This window comes from Galeopterus variegatus, unplaced genomic scaffold, assembly GCF_000696425.1.
Source record: "Galeopterus variegatus unplaced genomic scaffold, G_variegatus-3.0.2 Scaffold119, whole genome shotgun sequence".
Classification (NCBI taxonomy): Eukaryota; Metazoa; Chordata; class Mammalia; order Dermoptera; family Cynocephalidae; genus Galeopterus; species Galeopterus variegatus.
Genome location: NW_007726230.1, coordinates 79146 through 101596, shown reverse-complemented (window position 1 = coordinate 101596; position 22451 = coordinate 79146). Strand labels below are relative to the sequence as shown.

The following is a 22451-nucleotide window of genomic DNA, read 5'->3' as shown; positions in this document are numbered from 1 at the left end:
TGTTTAGGTCTTTTTGGAACAAGTTTGCTGACCCCTTATTTAAAGGAAAGTTGAAAAACTTAGAAATGAAATATATTCTCTGTTTAGCTCTCTGATTTCTCTTCTTACCCCACTGCAGAACCTGCACAGGGTGCCTTCCTCTTTCCCTAATACACCAATAAGATACTCTTTTTTCCCAATGTTACGCTTGCTCCAGGTTCCAAAGAGAGGGCTCTATTTCTAATCTTATTAAGCTATTTACTAAGAAAATATTAGGTTGAAAGCTATGAAATTGCTGTTTTTGTAGGTCTAACATGATTGAATAATGACAATTTGGTTCAACCTACTCTAGTATTAACAGCAAATTTCTATAGGCTGTGGCTCTAAGGCATAATATCCCAACACACCTATTTTCCATAAAGAGAGCATAGAGATAAAATTAAGAGAGGGGAGTGAAGTACTTTTTCCTCAACAGAAGATACTCTTTAATAGAATAAATTTTAAATACTTTTTGCTATTATTCTACACTATTATTATTAACAAAGTCACATTTGATTAGGGCTTTAGTTTTCAAAGTCCTTTCAAGCCTATTGCTGTATCTGCCCCTAACAACTTTGTGAGACAGACAGTTTATAGAAGAGAAAACTGACGTTGGAAAGGACCTGCTCACAGTCATATGGCCAGGGAGAAGTAAAACTGGATACAAACCTGGGTCCTCTCTTCCTAGTCTACCCCTCATAAATTAACAAGACCTTTTAAATCAATGGTTCCTAATTTTTTTTCTTACCACCACACTATTTATACAGAAATCTTATTCTCATCAGTAACATTTCTTATTACTGGTAGTAAGTCTCCAAGAAGTGAGGAGGAGAGGAACACTCAACCCCACCTCCCAGATGGGGGTAGGGAAATATGGGGGGAAAAAAAGCAAACAAAAAACCCAGGAGATTCTCACAGATTTCTCCCCATTTTCCTACTGTGCTCCCTCCAAACACCAGTCACTCTTTTAATGGTCCAGGAATCATCAATTTCACAGTATGCTAGTTGACTATCAAAACACTTTTTTTGCACGAGCAATAAGTCATCTCTTTCTAAGTTCTGGAAAGTTTACCACTTACCAACGTCCTTCCGAATCCTATAGAGAAGAAGATGTCCTTGTTTGGTACCAACAAGAAGCCATTCCTCTGAAAAAGAAATGAGCTGTGAGAAAGCTGTCAATCAGCTTCAGTAAAACTGTATTTCTTTAGCTGGGGCTTGTAATCAGAAATCAAAGAGTCAAGAAAATGAGTTGCTTTTGATGTAGATTTTTTGCAAAGTTAAGGAATGTTTATATTCAATTAATGTTTGAGAATCAACCAATCTGAGTCTGGTCAGTTAGCTCCGTGGGTTAGAGGGCCACCTTGTAACACCTAGGTCATGGGTTTGAATCCCCTTACCGACCAGCTGCCAAAACACAAACAAACAAACAAAAATGATAAGGAGAATCAACCAACCAAAAAATATTTATTGAACAATTACTAGGCTAGATATATTAGAGGATAAAAAATGTCCCTGCCTCATTGTTTCGAAATAACTGACCAAAAAGATAAAAGGGCTTTTTATTAAGATACTAAGATTAAGGTTTTTATTTTTTATTATTTACATATTTTAATTAAGATACATATTTTACTTTTATTAAGATATATATACTTTTTAGTTCAGCTAAAAGCGATGTGATGGAAGTTTATAAAATCATAAAATAGGTATCCAATATCAGAAATAATAGCTAAGAGGAATCCTTTGAAGGTTTAATGATTTTACTTTGGGGAAAATAAATGCCATGGTATAATAAGCTTACAAAATTCATTATCTCAAAAGATGGCCTAGCAGATAATAACAAGTATTGACGAGAGTGTGAAGAAACTGGAACCCTCTTACATTGCTGCCAGGAATGTACAACGGTACAGCTGCTTTGGAAAATAGTCTGGCAGCTACTCAAAAGGTTAAACATAGAGCTACCCTATGACCTGGCATTTCCACTCCTGGGTATATACCCAACAGAACTGAAAACACATGTCCACACAAAAACTTGTACACAAGTGCTCATAGCAGCATTATTTGTAATAGCTAAAAGGTGGAAACAACCAAATGTCCACCAACCGATGAACGGATAAACCAAATATAGCATATCCACACACTGAAGTATTAGCCAGCCAGTAAAAGGAAGTACTGATACATGCTATAGCATGGATGAACCTGAAAACATTACGCAAAATGAAAGAAGCCAGACACAGAAGGCCACATGATTCCATTTATGTGAAATGTCCTGAATAGGCAAATCCATATAGAGAGAAAGATTAGTGATTGCCTAGGGATAGTGGGCTTGGGGAAAATGGGGAGTCAATACTAAAGCATACTGGGTTTCTTTTGTGGGTGATGTTCCAAAATTGTGGTGATACGTACTTGCCGAACTCTACGAATGTACTAAAAACCATTAAATTGTACACTTTAAGTGGATAAATTGTATGGATATAAATTAAATCTCAAAAAAGCTCTTATTTAAAAAAAAAGATAGTCTAGGCCAGTGGTTCTTTAACTTTAGTGTATATTAGAATTATTTGAGAGTTTGCTAAATAAAACACAGATTACTAGACTCTATCCCCAGAGTTTCTGATTCAGTAGGTCTAGAAGTGGGCCCAGGAATTTTCATTTCTAACAAGTTTCCAGGTGATGCTAATGCTGTTGGTTCAAGGACCACATTTTGGAAGGGAGTGGTCTAGGCTAAAATTAAAGAGGTTCAGAAAGGGTTTAAATAATTACCCTGACAGATCCACATTATATTGTTCAGGGAAATTAAGAATGTATGGATACTTCCTATTTTTTTTTTTTTTTTTTTTTGCCAGCCAGCTGGTACAGGAATCGAATCCTGAACGTCGGTGGTGTCAGCACAATGCTCTAACCAACTGAGCTAACCAGCCAGCCCATTCCTCACCTTTTTGATGTTATAATATAAAGGTCACTCATTTTCTGCATAAACTGTCTTTATCCTCCATAAAATAAAATATTGGATAATGATACAAATAGATAAACTTTATTGAGTATGCGTGTGTTCCAGGAACTGTTAAGCACATATCATGTGTTATTTCTCTAATCCTCACAACTATCCTTTGAAGTAGGTTCTATTTTTTCGACCCCCATTTTAAGGATGAGGAAGTTAATGCCTAGGGGATACATAACTTGTCCCAAGTCATACATTTAGCAAGTGACAGAGTCAGGATTCCAACCCCATCTGTCTGACTTTTTATCACATGCTGTGACACACTTACTAAGGCATCCCATGTCAAAAGAATGGGTGTTGGCCAGAGACTATCTGAAAGGCAGTAGTTATATTTATAAAAACAGGTCAGAATCCACATTAGTAACATTTCTCCAGGTTAATGTCCTCAATCATCAGAAAAAGATAGTGATTATGTTTTCTTTTATTTTGCATTTTAAAAGAAAGGCAGGACACAGAAAGTAAGACATTGTGTGCTCTTAATGACATAAGTTGAAATCAGAAATAAAACTAGCTCTAATGGATGCTGGAGATTTATGTTGGAGCAGAACAGAAAACATGATGTTTGCTTTGTAAAAAATATGTTTAGAACTCTACTTACAGATATCATGATGCTGAGCACTTTGCAAATATTAAAGTTGACTTTTAGTATGCTCACTGATATTTCAGATAAAAACAAAATGATGTGGAAAATTTTTAAAAATTCACTTATAACATATATAAAAATCTAAACCAAAACAAAATGCCAACATACCGTTCACCATCTTCCCCATCCTTACCTCTTCCAAGGTCTACCAATTTTACCTCTACAAGGTACCTTGAGACAGCCCCCCCCATCCCTTAGAGCCTTTCTCCAGGGACCCCTGTGACAGTCTCAACTGGTGTCACTCTGCATTCTTTCATGTTTGCTGTCAGCTATCTTACAGCAGATCTACGATGCTGTCACATTGGGGCTTAAAAATCCTCATGAAACTGCACTACCAAACCTCATAAGCATGACATTCCAGAGTCTATTTTCCATTTTTATCAAAATGTTTATTTGCCAATAGATAAGTTTCTTATCAAATGTCTACTCCACTGGTCATAAAAGGGAATCAGATAGAATTACCTAAAATTTAAAAAAAGATTTTTAATTGAAATTTTCTTTGACCCTTCTCAAGCTTTCATTTGGAAGTGCTGAGAAAAAATGTATTTATCATATATGCAAAGTATGTGTAATAACTTTCTTTTTAATAGTGAAAGCACCACATACATACTCATTCCTAATCCTGAAATTCCTAAAGACAAACTGCATCATCCAGATGTGCTAATGGTGTGGAGCCATGAAGAGGTTTATTTGGTTACAGAAGTCAGCGGGGGCTCTGGTGGACAGAGGACCTGACCCATGATCCTCCACTCTCTAGGACATGTCATTATGTAACACAGCTGTGCCCATACAACACAGAGAATGACAAACGGGGTACACAGTCTTCTGAGACTCAATACTGCATATCAGAAAGTGGGACATACTGCATAAACAGATAACACACACAAAAACAAACCAGAGTCAGCCCTAGAAAACTCCTGATGGCCTAGCCCTGACCCACAAGATTGGACTTGATCTCTCCTGGGAAGTGAGTAAGGCTGGGCCCTCTTGCTCATAATTACCCTAATGAAGTTCCATCCAGTGGTACAATGCAGTCCAACCTCATGTAATAAACAATTCCACTCCTGGCCCAATGCTGGCCACTGCAGGGAACACAGAGATGAAAAAGGTAGTGGTCACCTCTTTAGGTCATATGGCAAAGAACAGTGTTTCTCAAAACATAAGCCCCTGATTAGCTGCATCAGAATCAACCTGGACTTATTAAAATGCACATTCCTGACCCCTGCACCCAGAGATTCTAATTCAATGATCCTGAGGTGGGACCCTGAAATCTGCATTTTTTAATTTAATTTTTTAAATTATATAAAACATTTACTTAGTTCCAAAGCTATAACTGTGAGAAGTCTAGCTTCTATTATTGTCCATTCCACCCTGTACTTTCCCTTCTGCTACAGGTATCACTTTAGTAATTTTTTATTTATCCTTCCATTGTCTCTTTGGAAAACATAAGTAAATATGTATGTGTACACACACACACACACACACACACACACACACACACACACACACACACAATGCACTTTTTACAGGCTCTGAAGACACATTAAAGTTTGGGAACCAGGCTCTATAACTGGACATGATTTAATGGATATATGAGCTTGGAAAAATTCCGTAAATTCTCTAATCCTCAGGTTCTTCCTCTGTAAAATGGAATTGTTATTATTTCATAAAAGCCTAATACAAATTAGTACTCAATAAATGGAAGCTATTACTATTAATATCATTATTCATTAATTAAACAAATATTTAATGAATACCCATTGAGTCAGGAACTGTTCAGTGCACTGAAGATAAAGCAATGTACAAAACAAAGTTACTGCAATGAAAGAACTTGTTTTCTAATGTGGAGTGAGAGACACAATAATAATTCAACATATAATACAACATTAGGCGGCAATCCAGGATAAAAAGATCAAGGCTGAGTAAGACATCAGCACGTCAGCATTCTCTTTATAGAGGATACTTAAGGAAGGTCTTGCTGATTTATGTGGCATCTCAGTAGAGACCTGAATGAAATGAGGAATGAGCCATATATCTCAGGCAAGAGAGCGTCAGGCAGAGGAAACAGCAAGTGCAAAGGCCCTGAGGAAGGTACGTGTTTTGTGTGTTCATGGAACAAGGAAGACTGTGTGACTGGTACCAGAGAAGAGTAAAGAGTAAATGCACAGGAGATAAAATCAGGGAGTAATCAGGGCCTGATCATGTTAGGTACTGCCAGCCACTGTAAGGATTTTGGAACTTATTCTAGTTGTGATCATGTTAGGTACTGCCAGCCACTGTAAGGATTTTGGAACTTATTCTAGTTGTGATGTGATACCACTGAAGGGTTTTGAGCAGAGGAGAGATGCAATCAGATTTAAGTTTCCAAAAATTCACCCTACCTCTGTGTACATAAAAAATCCAAAATGGCACAAACGCAAACACAGGGTTGTCAGTCAGAAGAATACTATAGTAATTCATATGAGAGATGATGGTGCCTTCATTGAGGGTATTAATAGTGGAGATAGAGAGAAATGATTGATTCTACATTTATTCTGGAGGTAGAGCAGACAAGATTTGCTGATGGACTGGATGTGTGTAAAAGAGAATGAGAGACATGAGGAATAATTCCAAGGCTTTTGGCCTTAGACAAAGAGGTAAACAGAAATGCCATTTGCTGAGATGTGGGATTCAGGAGGACAGGTATGTTTTGGGGTAGTGGAATCAAGAACCATTTTGGTCATGCTACTAGACATCTAAATGAAGATGCTGAAAAGACATTTGGATTATACAACTTTGGAATTTAGGTAGAAATCATTATCATCAGTGTCCTCTTCATTTCCACTTCTTAGGAAAGGGCTTATGTTGTCTCTTAAGACACCTTCCAGCTCAAATATTGTCTGGCCCTGTGTGATCTGATTCCTGGAGGTTCCTGGATGGACTTTCCATCTAAGAGCTCAATGCAGATAAAAGAGGTAATGACTAGAAAGAGCAATAATTATTGCTGCTAAACTCTAGAAATAAGTATTTTTGAGAAAGAAGGCAGTAAATGGCTTCTTGTAGCCCAATATCTACCACGGAATCCTAGGAGGCAAAGGGCATTTCTCCCATTTGGTGGTTGATCAAGGAAGGCCAAAAGCTACCTACCATTTTAAAACTGTGTTCCTAAAAAGCACAGGTACAATGAATCTTCACTGTGACAAAGCGGAGTTGGTGAGATGTATGTACTAGTGATCCCACAGGGGATCAGAGTCAATGATTCTAACAAGCTAAGTCAAGTGTGGTAAGCAGCTGCATCTATCCTTTTCAGAAGCGTATGTCCTAGACTGAGTTGGGTACCCCTCCTCCATTTTGCCATAATAGGCAGCATATGTCTCTAGTATCATTTACTTTGTATCATAATCTGTCCGTATGTCTTTGTCCCCCACTGTGTATACTAGGAGCACAGGCACTGTCTCTTATTCATCCTTTAATTCCTGTCCCTAGCAGAGAAAATGGCCAATGTAGGCACCTAGTACTTATTTGATAAAGAAACAGGAGAATGAATCTCTCTGTGAGAGTGACAGATCCTTCATTTTTTTAAATTTATTTTTTGTCCTCTATTTCTAATTTTTATTGAGAGCATTTAATGACAGGAAATGGAGATTTTCTTGAGATGTCTGAAGGAAGTAGGATTCACTCCTTAACCTAAAGGACTAGAACAACTTATTGTGGAGGTGTGAGTTTAAAGAGGCCTAGAACCTGAAGAAGGGGCACACACAAGCACAAATATTTGCAGTAAAAGAACCCTGATGAGGAGGCTATGAAAAACTCTGCAAAGATGACTGAATGGCACTGTCAACAGATGATGCATAGGATGCCAGTCACCACCAAGATTCCATGAGGCCCATCATGGGTACCTAGCTCAGTATAAGATATGATTAAGGGTTCTGAGCCACCTTTTTATGGTCCTTGATTTCTAGGATCTGGACATTAACAGGAAAGACTGAAATTATCTCTGCTTGTTCTTTGGAGGCTGTTATCAGACACAACCACTCATGTTAAGACCACAGTGTTCATAGTTAAGAGTCAAGGTTTAGATTCCTGAAATCTTCATTTATATTCTAGAGCATACAAGAGATGCCTGACCCTGCTTTTTGTACTAGTCAATCCCAAAAGGATTACGCAATTTTTTGAGTTAGGTTTCATGACAGTCTGGAATGATGCTCTTCTACCTACAGAACTAGGTAACTTGGGCACTTTGGATATAAAACAATCAGCCGTTTGGCTAGGTTAAGAGTTTATAGTGACTCTGTGACAGTCTGGAATGATGCTCTTCTACCTACAGAACTAGGTAACTTGGGCACTTTGGATATAAAGCAATCAGCCATTTGGCTAGGTTAAGAGTTTATAGTGACTCTGTAAGCTACCTTACAGGAATGGGAAGAGAACGATGAGTGATCACTAAAGAGAAAAAAGTCAATGGTCTTAACTTGTTCAGTGCCCAAGTTCAAGGCCCTAGCAGGCTGAGAACTTCCCACTGCTTTGCTCCTCTAAACTGAAGACTTCTTGAGAATCCAAATGGGCCAAAGCTGAGCATAACTAATAAGGAAAGCTCAACGTCCAACTCTGCACAAAGCGCAAGGGCAGGTGGAATTGCATGGGTTCCTGGGGATCGCCCAAGCCGACCCACGGCCACAGATGTCTACGGCGGGTAACACCTCTCTGCCCTCACTCATCCCAGGCCCCTTTCGGACAGCATCCGATAGGAACCCACACAGCCAGACGTCTGTCCACTTCCCCAGCCTCGCGAAAGGTCCGGGTCGCTCCCGTGCTATCCCCGCCTCGGCCCCGCGGCCCCCGCAGCTCACCCCAGGCAGCCAGACAGTCAATCTGCAGAGGCAGCTTTTCTAAGATCGGCACCGGCTCGAAAGCGTCGTGCATGGCTGCGAGCGGGAAGTCGTCACCGCCGTCTCGCCCCGAGGTTGCCGGGCCGGGATTGGGGACAGAACCCGACCGGGGGAAGGGTAGACCTAGACCACCAGGCCGGAGAACCTGGCTACAGGGTCTTCAGCAACACAGCCATCCTCAACCCCGGACTTCCTGCTAGGTTAAGCCCGCCCCTTCCGCAACCAAGTCCCGCCCCTTCCGCCCTGGCTCCCAAAGCACTCTTAAGGAATGTGTTGGTCTTGGATTCCCTTCTTCACCTTCGATTTATCTTCTCTGTCATGGGGCCCGAGTAGCCAAAGACTTGACAGGAATGAAGAACTGTCTTAGGCAGTGAGCGTAGTGATTAAGAATTCGGGCGTTGGGCTGGCCCGTGGCTCACTCGGGAGAGTGTGGTGCTGATAACACCAAGGCCTCGGGTTCGGATCCCATATAGGGATGGCCGGGTAGCTCACTGGCTGAGCGTGGTGCTGACAACACCAAGTCAAGGGTTAAGATACCCTTACCAGTCATCTTTAAAAAAAAAAAAAAAAAGAATTCGGGTGTCAGTCAGAACTTGGATGGAGATCTGCCATTTAGGAAATTAGCTGTGCCGTTCAGGAAATTTAATCTTCCGAGGCCTTACTGTACTAACCTGCAAAATGATTTTAGTGTCGAGTACCTATGACCTAGTGTCCCGAGTGCTTAGCAACACCTGACACACTCTTAAGCACTCAATACATTACCACTATATCCCAACTAGTTCAAGTACTTTACCCTTACATTTTGAAAGTTGCTCTAGGCCAGTGGTTCTCAAAAGGGTGGTCTCTAGACCAGCAGCATCAGCATCTCCTGTGAACTTACTGGAAATGCAAAAGATCTCAGGCCTCACTCCAGCTCTGAATTTGAAATTCCGGAGAGGAACAGCAGTCTGTTTTAATAACCCCTCAAAGTTAGTCCATGCACCTAAAAACTTGAGAACCACCGTTCTTGGATAGGTTTCTCAACTACAGCACCATGGACACTTAGGGCAGAATAATGGGGGGGGGGTGCAGGGAGGAGGCTGTTCTGTGCATGGTAGGATGTTTAGCAGCATCCCTAGATTCTACCCACCAGATGCCAGTAGCACCCTCCCCAGAGATGACAACCAAAAATGTCTCATTTTGCCAAATGTCCCAAGAGGGAAAATCACCCCTAGTTGAAAATCACTGATGGAAGCCAATACTTCTCAAATTTAATATGCATTCACGTCACCAGGAAATACTATTAAAATGCAGATTTTGATGCAGTAGAACCAAAGTAAGGCTCCCTACAGTTGTTGATGCTACTGGTCCCTGGACCACATTTTGAGTAGCAAAGGTTTAGGAAGCAAGAGTTGATTCACTAACTCTTGGGAGTCAGTAAAATGAACCTCTTTTTAAGTTGATGATCACATTCAACCACTTCAACCCTCCCAAGCTGTGTCTTACATCCTAATACTCCTTTTAGAAAGGTAAGTGACATGGCTCTTTCCTCCTTGTACTGTCTGAGGTTACCTTAGCATTCCCCCTGGAGACTTAACAACAAAACTGAGTTTGAGCTGCAAGAATGATCTGTATCTGGTAAATTCTGCCAAAGAAAACATCAGGTATGTTATAAAATTAAGCATTTGGGTTTAAAGCAAAAATGTAAAAGAAAAGGGGTTATTAGTCTATGATATGAAGTCAAAAAACTGGTCCTGGACACTTTATTTTTGCACGCCAGTTTCTTCATATGTAAAATAGGGATCCTTGTCCCATCTTTATCAAATGCTGTTCTTATAATCAAAAGTATATTTTCAAGTAGTCAAAAACTTTAAAATTTCTAAACAAAATCTTGTATTATTGCTGATTTTCACCACAGAAGCTGATCACATTCTTGAAAATTAGAATTACCAGTGGTTGTGCTGGAAGAAGGTCCAATACCTTTTCGTCCCAGGCCCAAGGACCAAGACCAAAATAAACAATATAAACTCTAAGACAACAGGGAATGTGAAACTATAAATTCCTTCTTAACCTGTCTGTCCTAAGAATGACACACTATATCCAACCCCAGTAACACACATAGCGAAAAGTAGAATTATCAAGCCCCAGACTACAGAATTTGTTCCATACACTCCTGCTTAACAAAATAGATATTTTTCTAGTCTCAAGTCAACATCAAACAAGCTCAAAAAATATCTAACTATCCTACCACATTATAATTGTTATTCGCCCACTAAGTTTTAGTATGCAACAGCAGGACACAAGACCACTAGCCTTTTGCTAATGGATTAGCATGAGAATATAGTCAGTTCTTCATATTGCTGTTCTTAAAGATATTGCCTAGGTGATTTTTTAAAAAATCCCCATAGCAAAGAACTGTAGAGAAATGCTACATAAATGTTAACACTTTCACTACAGTATGAGTTAGTGAAGATTGTGGTCAGATGGTCACTGGTTTCAACAGAAGATAAGACAATCTTGAAATAAAAGCCATGGAAAGAATATTTCCACAAGAGACACTTTGGGAGAGAATGAAGGGTGTTTAGAGAAAGTTTGAAAAAAAAATGAGAAAAACATATTAATTTTGTTAAAATTTTTTATATTAAAAAATGGCATGAACTTTTTATGTAGAACAAAAATCTTGGGAAGGCAAAATTGGATATTAAAACAGAAATATAGTGCTTCAAATGAATCCCATCACCTTGTGATGCCCCTTATAAACAGTCTCTAAACCAACCAGATACTAGAACAGTCAATTCCAAAGAACAAGCAGCAGTCCAGGGCCTCCACACTACATGCAAGGGTAACTGTTTAAATTAAGCCAGCAGCACCTATTTCCTTTATATAAGCTTCCTCTTCTGAAGCATTACAGTCCCTCTAGCAGGGTGCTTAATCACAGCACCTAGATGGAATGGAGTGCTTCTCTAAATTTAGTGCCACACCCAGTGAATGAGGCAAGAAAGCAAACAAAGCACTGCCTAGGACACTGCAATGCTACCCTTGGAGGCTTACAAAACAGTAGTTAAAAGTTTCGGAGTGTGCACCACATTGCCAGCAATGGGATGTGTCACAATAGCAGATGTCAAAAGAGTTAAGCTAATATTTCTCTTTAAAGTACATCTGAAATAGAAAAATCTTTAATATACACCATTTGTAAACAAAATTGCACTTGATTTTTCTTTTTTAAATGATCTGAATCACACTGTAACAGTTTCTTTTTTTTTTCTGTTAATCATTCATAGAACCATAGCTCCTTAACTCAAAAGGGCCCCTTTTTCTTAAAATTACATCTGCAAGACATAACCTTGAATTCCCAGGAAACTGAAAGATAATTAAGTTTCCCCCATCACTATGTAACTCCCTAAATAAATAAAAATTACAGGCAGTTGCTCCTGGAGAGTACATATTATGGTGTTGATGACATACTCCTATAGAAGATGTTAAACTTTTTAGTTTGACAGATTAAACAACTGAAACATACAAAGTTCAGGAACAACACACATAAGTTGCATAAACATCCATGTCAGGGTTTGGGGAGGGAAAGGGGCATCAATGTTGTAAATAAGAAGCTCGTAGATTTTTCACATCCTGTGAACTTGTTTTCAGTAAGATGTTCTCCTTGTTTTGACACCTCTTGCCAGCTCCAATGCACAAAGATGAAGGAACAGATCAGGATTTCATTGCCTCCTTTAATTTCATGGAGCAGTGTAGAAGACTGACCCAGAAGCTGATCTCTTCCCTGATACTAGCCATCTTCAACTGCAAGTCTTCCCATTCCTTACTCCATTTTGGACCTTTCAAAGTGTGTGATCATTCGTTCCTAGGGGTGAAAAAAAGGTTTATCCTAAGTATATTAATTTAAAATGGTCTACATTCCAAATATCTTCTATGCAGACTATCCAAACACATTTTCCACAAGTACTTGTTTATATTAATTAAACGTTTAGAGCAATGGTTCCTAAACATCTACGAAGATTTTGAAACATACAGATGTCCAGGCCCCACCCAAGATCAAGTAGATCAAAATCTCTACGCTTCTGGACAGCAAATCACAACTCAGAAGCAAATGTATGTTTCAGAGTCAATTAAGATAATTAAGCAAGTATTTACTTAAGATTAAGCTTTAATAAAAATTTGTACCTCCTCTAATTCAGGAATTTAACTTGAAGATCCAACAATGTGTACAAAGATTTAGCCACACCAATCAACACTAGAAAGAACTAAGTGTTCAAAAATATAGGGTTGTATAAACAAATTATGATACACCCTTACAATGAAATATTATATATTCATTAAAATTACATTTGATGAAGGGCCAGCCCGTGGCTCACTTGGGAGAGTGCAGTGCTGATAACACCAAGGCCACAGGTTCGGATCCCTATATAGGGATGGCCGGTTTCCTCACTTGGGAGAGCATGGTGCTGACAACACCAAGTCAAGGGTTAAGATCCCCTTAACGGTCATCTTTAAAAAAGAAAAAATTACATTTGATGAAAAAGTTCTAGAGACCTGTTGCACAACAATGTGCATATAGTTAACACTTTGCACTTGAGAATGGTTAAGAAGGTAGGTTATGTGTTTTTTTACAATTTTAGAAAACCATGTAAAAAAAACTGCATTTGATTAAAAATGGTATTTAGAGTATCCCAATTCAATTAAGAAAATGTACTAACATTAAATTTCCTTTCTTAAGCAATTTTTACCTTAGAGTTAATATTTTTTTCATTTTTTTCCTTGCTTCATTTGCTAAAGTACCTATCATAAATGTATCCTAAACTCTGACAGAACTGTAACTCCTTTTGAATATGATCAACACATCAGAGAATTTATATCCTTTTCATTTTTTTCCTGAGAAACACCCTGCCCACAGGGGGGGGCACGTTGATTCAACAATACACAGAACAATTGTCTCTGTTCTGCTCCATTCCAGTTGTTTTCCAAGCCTTTTCCGAGCTGTCATCCTGAGAATTTCTTACATCATCACACTGGGAATGTTCTCTGACTCTCTGTTGGACCCTTTATTACTGGATCCCAAGTCTTTCTCTTTTTCAGTTACCTCTTTTTTGTAAAGAACATTTTCCATTACTTTCGCCAAGTCTTTCTCTTTCTCAGATACCTCACTTTTTCTGAAGAACATTTTCCATTACTTTCCTGAGAAAGGACATCAATTGTTTTATTTCTTGGGTAACTGAAAACATCTTTATTTTACCCTTATGTTGATAGTTTAGTTGGGTATAGAATTCTAGGTCTAAAATAATTTTCCTCAGAATTCAAGGGAATTTTTCTAATTATCTTCTGGCTTCCAAAATTGCTATTGAAGAGTCTGAAGCCATTTTGATTCCTGGTCCTTCATGTAAATTGTCTCTCCTGTAATTTATTTCTTTTTCAGCTTTTTTTTAAAAAAGGCCTTAGAAAAAGAGATGTTGGCAAGATAGTAGACGAGGAAGATCTAGACCCTCCTTTCCCCACAGACACATTGATTCAACAATACACAGAACAATTGCCTCTGAAAAATCCAGAAACCAGTCGAGGGGCGCCAGTACCAAGGTAGAGCATGAAATCAGCCATATTAAAGCCAGTAGGAGAATTTGGGTACCCTCCTGGTCATAATTTCCTCCCTCTCCTGAAACCCAGCACCGCACCACATGAGCAGGAGGAAACCCTCAGCTCCTAGCTTCTCCTTGGAGAGGGAAGGAAAGGACTGGGACGTACATCTAACATTATGACTTTTCTGGAAGCTGCCCGAGGAACTGGTTTCAGTCTTACCTGAATCTGAACGCTAACAGCAAAGGACCCCGGGTTGAAAGTCACTGAGACAAAGGTGGAGGTTTGGACTAGCATGCATACACTCATCACAGCCACTCCCCCAGCTCAGTGCAGAGCAAGCAGTCAGAAACCCCTAGATTCCAGTTCCTCTCTGATGAGGAAAGAGTTGGACTGTGAATCCAATGTTCCAACTTTTCAGGAGGTTGCCCAAGGGACTTGCTTCTGTCTTGCCTGTCTAGGAAAACAGTAGTTTAGGTGCCTGGGGGCCAACGTGAACAAAAAAAGAGCTATGGCATGCTGCTGATCTAGAAGTCCCATCGTAGAGTAGAAAGATACCAAAGGGAGCAAGAGATTATACATTCTGGTGGGGAGAAACCAGCAAATCCCTCTGGGAATTTTAGATACACAAATCCAGAGAGAACGCTTATACAGAGAAGGTTGGAGAAGCCCCCAGAATCTCTGGCTGGGCTGATCTTCTCTTGTACAAGGCCAGTCAATGAACACAGAGAGGTGGATATTTTTTCTAATGTACAGATACCAAGACAAAGCAACAAGATAAATCTCCAGATACCAACCCTAATGAAAAAGATGTATATGAATCACCTGACAGAATTTAAAATAACTATCATTAAGATACTCAACAAGCTCAGGAGAAGAATGCATGAACAAAGTGAGAATCTGAACAAAGAGACAGAAAATATTTTTCAAACGCCAATATACTGAATAACCTAGAAGAAATGGATAGATTTCTAGAAACATACAACCCACCAAGACTGAATCAAGATTTTTTTATTGAAGAAATAAAAAACCTGAATAGACCTATAACAGGAAAGAAGACTGAACTGATAATCAAAAACCTCCCAACAAAAAAAGCCCAGGACAAAATGGCTTCACTGGTGAATTCTACCAAATATTTAGATAAATTAACACCAATCTTTCTTAAACTCTTCCAAAAATTAAAGAGAAAAGAATTTTTCTCATTTGGAAGCAACTTCCAAACTCCTTCTATGAGGCCAGCATACCCTGATAACAAAGCCAAAGACATTACAAAAAACCGAAATTACAGGAAAAATATCCCTGATGAAAAACAGATGCAAAAATCTTCAACGAAACACCAGCAAACAGAATTCAACAGCACATTAAAAGGATCATACCCCATAACAAAGTGAGATTTATCCCTGAGAAGCAAGAATGGCTCAACATACAAAAGCCAATCAATGTGATACAACACATTAACACAATGAAGGACAAAAAACACACCATCTGAATTGATACAGAAAACACATCTGACAAAATAAAACACCCTTTCATGATAAAAATTCTCAAAAACCTAGAAACAGGGAGAAATTACCTCAACATAATAAAGGACATATATGAATAGCCCTCAATTAACATTATAGTCAACAGTGAAATACTGAAAACTTTTCCTCTGATCAGGAAGAATATAAGGATGCTAAATCTCGCCATTTCTATGAAACACGGTACTGGAAGGCCTAGCCAGAGCAACCAGCCAAGGAAGGGGGAAAAAAAAAAAAAAAAAAAAAGGGCATCCAAATCAGAAAGGAAAAAGTAAATTATCTTAGTTGCAGATGACATGATAATATATGTATAAATTCCTAGAGTCCACCAAAAACTGTTAGAATTAATAAATTAATTCAGTAAAACTGCAGGATACGAAATCGACATACAAAAATCAGTTGCACTTCAGGGCCAGCCCGTGGCTCACTCGGGAGAGTGTGGTGCTGATAACACCAAGGCCGTGGGTTCAGATCCCATATACGGATGGCCAGTTAGCTCACTGGGTGAGCACTGTGCTAACAACACCACATCAAGGGTTAAGATCCCCTTACTGGTCAACTTTAAAAAAAAAATCAGTTGCAATTCCATACACTAACAACAAACTATCCAAAAAGGAAATTAAGAAAAAAATCCATTTACAATACTATAAAAAAGAATAAAATACTTAAGAATGAACTTAACCAAGGAAGTAAGAGTTATATACTGAAAACTACAAGCATTGATGAAAGATATTAAAGCCACAAATAAACAGAAATATATTCTGTGTTCATGGGCTGGAAGACTTAATATCAGTAGAATTTCCACACTACCCAAAGCAATAAATGGATTTAATGAAGTCCCTATCAAAATCTCAATTGCATTTTTTTTTTACAAAAATAAAAAAAAAAATCCTATAATTCATATGGATTCACAAAGGACACCAACAGCCAAAATCTCAAAGCTGGAGACACCACACTTCCTGATTTTGAAATACATTACATAGTTTCAGTAATTAAAACAGTATGGTACTAGAATAAAGATGGAAATATAGGCCACTGGAACAAAACAGAGAGCCTAGACATAAACCTACATATAGATGGCCAACTGATCTTCAAAAATAGTGCCAAGATTATACAGTGGGGAGAGAATAGTTTCTTCAACAAATGGTGCCGAAAAACCTAGATAGTCACATGCAAAAGAATAAAATTGGACTCTAATCATACATCATAGACAAAAATCAACTCAAAATGGATTAAAGACGTAAGATCTACAATTGCAAAACTCCTAGAAGAAATCATAAGCTTCTTCACGTTGTCTTGGCAATGAGACTTCTTGGATATGACACCAAATGCACAGGTAACAAGAGCAAAAACAGACAGTGGGACTACAGCAAACTAAAAAGCTTCTGCACAGCAAAGGAAATAATTAACCCAGTGAAAACTCAACCCACAGAATGGGAGAAACTATTTGCAGACAATATATCTGAAAAGGGGTTAATACTCAAAATATATAAGGAACTCAAATAACTCAATAGCAAAAAATCAACTAACCCAATTTGAAAATGGGCAAAGGATCTGAATAGACATTTCTCAAAAGAAGATATATAAATGGACAACAGGTACATGACAGAAAATGCTCGTCATCACTAATCATCAGGGAATTGCAAATCAAAACCACAATGAGATTATTACCTCACACCTGTTAGAACGCCCATTATCAAAAAACAAAAAATAACGAGTGTTGGTGAGGTTGTGGAGAAAATGGAATCCTTGTATACTGTTGGCAGGAATGTAAAATGGTGCAGACACTATGGATGACAGTATGGAGGTTCCTCAAAAAATTTTAAAAAGGGGGCTGGCCAGTTAGCTCAGTTGATTAGAACACAGCCTTATAACACCAAAGTCACAGGTTTGCATCTCCATGCAGTCCAGCCACCAAAAAAAAAAAAAATTAAAAATTAAAAACAGAACTACCCTATGATCCAGAAATACTACTTCTGGGTATATATCAGTATGTTAAAGGGATACCTGCACTCCCATGCTCACTGTAGCATTATTCGCAATAGTCAAAATATGAAATCAACCAAAGTGTCCATCAACAGATAAATGGATAAAGAAAAAGTTGTATATACATATAATACAATACTATTCAGTGTTTAAAAAAAAAAGGAAAATCTAGACCAAAAGAAAAAAAATGGAAGGAAATCCTGCCACATGTGAAAACATGCATGAACCTTGAGGATATTATGCTAAGTGAAACAAGCAACTCACAGAAGGACAAATACTGCATGATTCCACTTATATGAGGTATGAGATATCTAAAACAGTCAAACTCCTACAAGCAGAAAATAGAATGGTGGATACCAGAGAAGGGGAAAAGTTGCTGCTGCTATTCAACAGTATAAAGTATCAGTTAAATAAGATGAGAATTTCCAGAGATCTGCTATACAATACTGTGCTTATACTTAACAATGGTATAAAGTACACTAAAAATATTAAGAGGGAAAATCTCATGGTTATGTTTTCCTACCACAAAAAACGTCTTTGATATTTATTACACATACTTGCAAACTCTTGCACAGTTGTTCCACAGAGGAAAATAATGAACAGATAGCTGAAATTAGTGACACTAAAAGCACCTACAGTAAACCTGTATTCCCATTAATGGCACAATCAGGTTTCTCATAGTCAGTCCTTTCTGACTAGAATATAGCATAGCTGGAGAGCTAATAAAGGCAAAGATAAGCACTAAAGACAAATATTTAGCAGAGGAAGATCCCAAGAGGGAAATCTGAGAACTGCAAAATATACCACAGAATGCAAAATCTTATGTGTTATTAGGTTCAAATCTAAATAATAGAGTTCTCAATTTTTTCAAGGCACAGGACAGCTAAGGAATTTGACACTGTATGCTGTGTCGCACAGCAGGTCAGTGGGAAATGAACAAACCATTTTTAGCAGCCAGTTTAATGCAATGAGTCAGAATCAGCCACAATGCTTCCAAAAGGCTTTCTGAAATTCAGAGACTCTGGAACAATCTAATTCAGAACATGTCTAGAACTAGTTTCCATGAACCCAGGCCACATTCTTACATAAGACTTCATGTAAAGCCTTCTAGATGAACTATATGGAAGCATATTAAAAGATTAAAAGCCAACATTAAGTATTAGAGGAACCAAGTATAATCCCTATTATCTGAAAAGGGTAGTGACAGATAACATTAAAAAGTAGGTAACTTAAAATAACTTATATTTTGTTTTTATCTACTATTTTCTTTTCTCAATATTATTCCTTTTTATTTTTGCCAAGATCAGTTTAGCATTTAATTTGAATTTCTTAAAGACAAAGCAACTAGACAGTGGAGAGTACAGCATATGCTACCCAATTTAAACAAAAACATTCTCAAGTATGACCATATTGCTTTGAAAAAAACTGGAACATGTATAGACAAATGTAAAGAAAGGACACATTCTTAAATGTCTGAATTTTAATAGTAGTATTTCCATTCTTGTCTTTTTCAACTACAACTGCTATAGTTCCTCAGGCCATTACTGAGTTGAATAAATAGAAACTCCCTTGTTAGAGGACTTGTGACTTCCTTTTAAGACACGAGATCCACAGAGTTTAAGCACATAATTTGATTACTAACCTCATCTGAATCCAGAAGGGCTGGAAGTGCTCTGCAGAGAAAGAGAAATACTAAATTGAACAATGTAAAATAAAGCCATAAATGATTCACAAAGGACAATGAAATACTGAATGCAATTTAAAGCTTTTTCGTAATCATCTAAGATTTGCATCTTATTAATGGACCTTTCAGGGAAAAAAGCAAATATAATAAACAAGAATCAGAGTTACTAGAATTGTATAGGAAATTAAAAAAACGATGTTCTATAATGGGATAGGACCAATGAAAATTAATTGCCCTGGAAAGGAACTAAAAAATTTCAAAAGGATCATCCCACTGATTTTGGGAAGATCTATAGCTAAATCTTTATAAGCAGAAATGTCATCCGAATAAATAATCCCAATTATTTTTGTTTGTATATTATTCCTAATCTTTTAACTATTTTTTGACATCTTTTATTCTCATTAGTATGCTCTTCAGCTCATTTGTTTAATATAATAAAAGAGTAGCACTAACTTTGAAATATGATTTTTGTGGTAATAGTTCAAACTTACACATCTGTCACAGAAGAAGGAACATTCTCTTCTACCCACTTCAAATCATCTTCCTGCTGAGAACATACATATACCAGTTGTTATTAAAATGCACCACATAATACATCTCAAGTAAGAATCTAAAGTTCTTAAAATCTTTAGTCTTTTGTATCTCCAAATTCACATAACAAATGGGACTACTGATAAAAAAGTCAAATAATTAAAAAAAAATTTTTTTTTAATACTTTTGACCACATCTCTGCAATTCCCCACCAGTCCCTGGTAACAATCACTCTGCTCTTTGCTTCTAATGAGTTCACCTTTTTTAGATTCCAAATACAAGTGAGGTCACGAAATATTTGTCTTTCTGTGCCCTGCTTATTTCACTTAATGTCGTCCAGGTTCATCTGTGTTGTTGCAAATGACAGGATTTCCTTCTTTTTTAAGACTGAATACATTATGTATACACCAGGTTTTCTTTATTCATTTATCCAATGACAGACATTTAGGTTGAATCCATATCTTGGCTAGTGTGAATAATGCTGAAATGAATGTGGGAGTGCAGATATCTCTTCAACATACTGATTTCATCTCCTTTGGATATGTACCCAGTAGTGGAATTGCTGGAACACAAGATAGTTCTATTTTTAATTTTTTGAGGGACCTCCTTACTGTTGTCCATAATGGCTATTCTTGTTTACATTCCCTCCAACAGTGAACCAGGGTTTCCTTTTCTCCATATCCTCACCAACACTTTTATCTTTCATCTTTTTGATATCAGCCACTCTAACAGGTGTGAGGTGAAAATCTGTGGTTTTAAATTGCAGTTCCCTGACTGATTAGTGATGATGAACATTTTTTCATGTATCTGTTGGCCATCTGTAGGTCTTCTTTTGAGAAATGTCTGTTCAGGTCCTTTGCCCAAATTTAATTGGGTTAGCTGATTTTTTGCTATTGAGTTGAGTTCCTTATATATTTTGGATATTAACCCTTTACCAGAAATATGGTTTGTAAATATTTTTGCTCATTCTGTAGGTTGTGTTTTTACTCTGCTTCCTTTGCTGTACAGAAGCTTTTTAGTTTGGTGTGGTCCCACTGGACTGTTTTGCTCTTATTACCTATGCATTTGGTGTCATATCCAAAAAGTCATTGCTCAGACCAATGTCATGGAGTAATGTTTTTTTCTACAGGTTGAGTATCCCTTATCCAAAATGCTTGGGACCATAAGTGTTTCAGATTATGGATTTTTTTCAAATTTTGGAATATATGCAGATACTTAACCAGCTGAGCATCCCTAATCTGAAAATCCAAAATCCTCCAATGAGCATTTCCTTTGAGGATATATCAACGCTAAAAAAGTTTTGGGTTTTGGAGCATTTTGGGTATCAAACTGTCAGATTAGGGATAATCTGTAGTAGTTTTACAGTTTCAGGGCTTGCATTAAATTCTTAATCCACTTTGAGTTCATTTTTGTACATAGTGTGAGATAAGGGTCTGATTTCATTCTTTTGCATGTGTATATCAAGTTCTCCAAATACCATTTATTAAAGAAACTGCCCTTTCTCCATTGTGTTCTTGGCACCTTTGTTGAAAATCAGTTCACTGTAAGTGTGTGGATTCACCTCTGGGCTGATTATTCTGTTTCACAGGTCTATGTATCTGTTTTTAGGCCAGCACCATGTTGTCTTAATTACTATAGCTTTGTAGTATATTCTGATATCAGGTAGTGTGATGTCTCCAGCTATGTTCTTTTTGCTCAAGAGTTCCTTGGCTATTTGGTTCTTTGTGGTTCCATATAAATCTTAGGATTATTTTTTTCTACTTCCATAAAAAATGTCATTGGAATTTTGATAGGGATTATAACAAATCTGTAGATTGCTTAGGGTAGGTAGTATGGACAATTCAATATTAATTCTTCCAGTTCATGAACATGAACTATAATTCCATTTATTTGTGTCTTCTTCAATTTCTCTCATCAGTGCTTTATAGTTTTTGGTGAATAGCTTTTTCACCTCTTTGGTTAAGTTTATTCCTAAGTACTTTAATTTTTTGTAGCTATTCCAAATGGGATTGTTTTCTTGATTTCTCTTCCAGATGGTTCACTGTTAGTGCATAAAAACACTTCTGATTTTTGTACACTGATTTCGTATTCTTTATTAAATTTGTTTATTAGTTCTAACAAATTTTTGGCGGAATCTTTAGGGTTTCAGATACGTAAAATCATCTCATCTGCAAACAGGGACAATTTAACTTCTTCCTTTCCAATTTGGGTATGTTTTATTTCTTTCTCGTGCCTAATTGTTCTGGCTAGAACCAAATAATTTAATTTTTAAAACTATGTATCAGAAATATAAAACAATGTCCTAATATCCTTAAATCTCTTCTTAGTGATCTAATATCTAGAGTTTGCTTCATGCAGGCTTTGCTCTTTAAAGCTGAGATCAATTCTAAAGTCCCTTAATGTAGAGTGAATGCTCAGTTCTAATAAAAAAATATCCTTCCTGAGAAAATCTTGGTCTTTACTACAAAAAAGACCTTAGGTTTTTAATGGGGCTGTGACTTCATTGACGAAATCATTAAACAGAACAACCAGACTGGTCTGTACTTTTTCAAAATTTGGTAGCAAACCACTTAGTTAAAGATTATTCAATCTTAGCTTCACTTGCTGTCTGTTTTTGAAAATGTAAATGTAATATACATTA

The 22451-nt window shown here is 37.4% G+C and overlaps 2 protein-coding genes across 8 annotated transcripts in view; both read right to left on the bottom strand.

Moving 5' to 3' along the window:
• VPS39 (vacuolar protein sorting 39 homolog (S. cerevisiae)) overlaps positions 1–8713 on the bottom strand; it is a 43834-nt gene extending 35121 nt beyond the window's left edge. The window contains exons 1-2 of one of the 2 annotated variants that reach the window (XM_008587417.1): positions 8489–8713; positions 1098–1163 (exon numbers count right to left, since the gene is read on the bottom strand). In XM_008587417.1, coding sequence (XP_008585639.1) covers positions 1098–1163; positions 8489–8561 — 139 coding nt within the window. In that variant the 5' untranslated portion in view covers positions 8562–8713. The remainder of the gene's footprint in view (positions 1–1097; positions 1164–8488) is intronic. The other variant, XM_008587423.1, reaches the window with a different exon arrangement.
• Positions 8714–11123: 2410 nt separating this feature from the next.
• TMEM87A (transmembrane protein 87A) overlaps positions 11124–22451 on the bottom strand; it is a 51442-nt gene continuing 40114 nt past the window's right edge. For 3 of the 6 annotated variants that reach the window (XM_008587373.1, XM_008587382.1, XM_008587404.1), the window contains exons 18-21: positions 19771–19826; positions 19238–19268; positions 12686–12765; positions 11124–12365 (exon numbers count right to left, since the gene is read on the bottom strand). In XM_008587373.1, coding sequence (XP_008585595.1) covers positions 12691–12765; positions 19238–19268; positions 19771–19826 — 162 coding nt within the window. In that variant the 3' untranslated portion in view covers positions 11124–12365; positions 12686–12690. The remainder of the gene's footprint in view (positions 12366–12685; positions 12766–19237; positions 19269–19770; positions 19827–22451) is intronic. The other 3 variants (XM_008587390.1, XM_008587396.1, XM_008587410.1) reach the window with 1 other exon arrangement.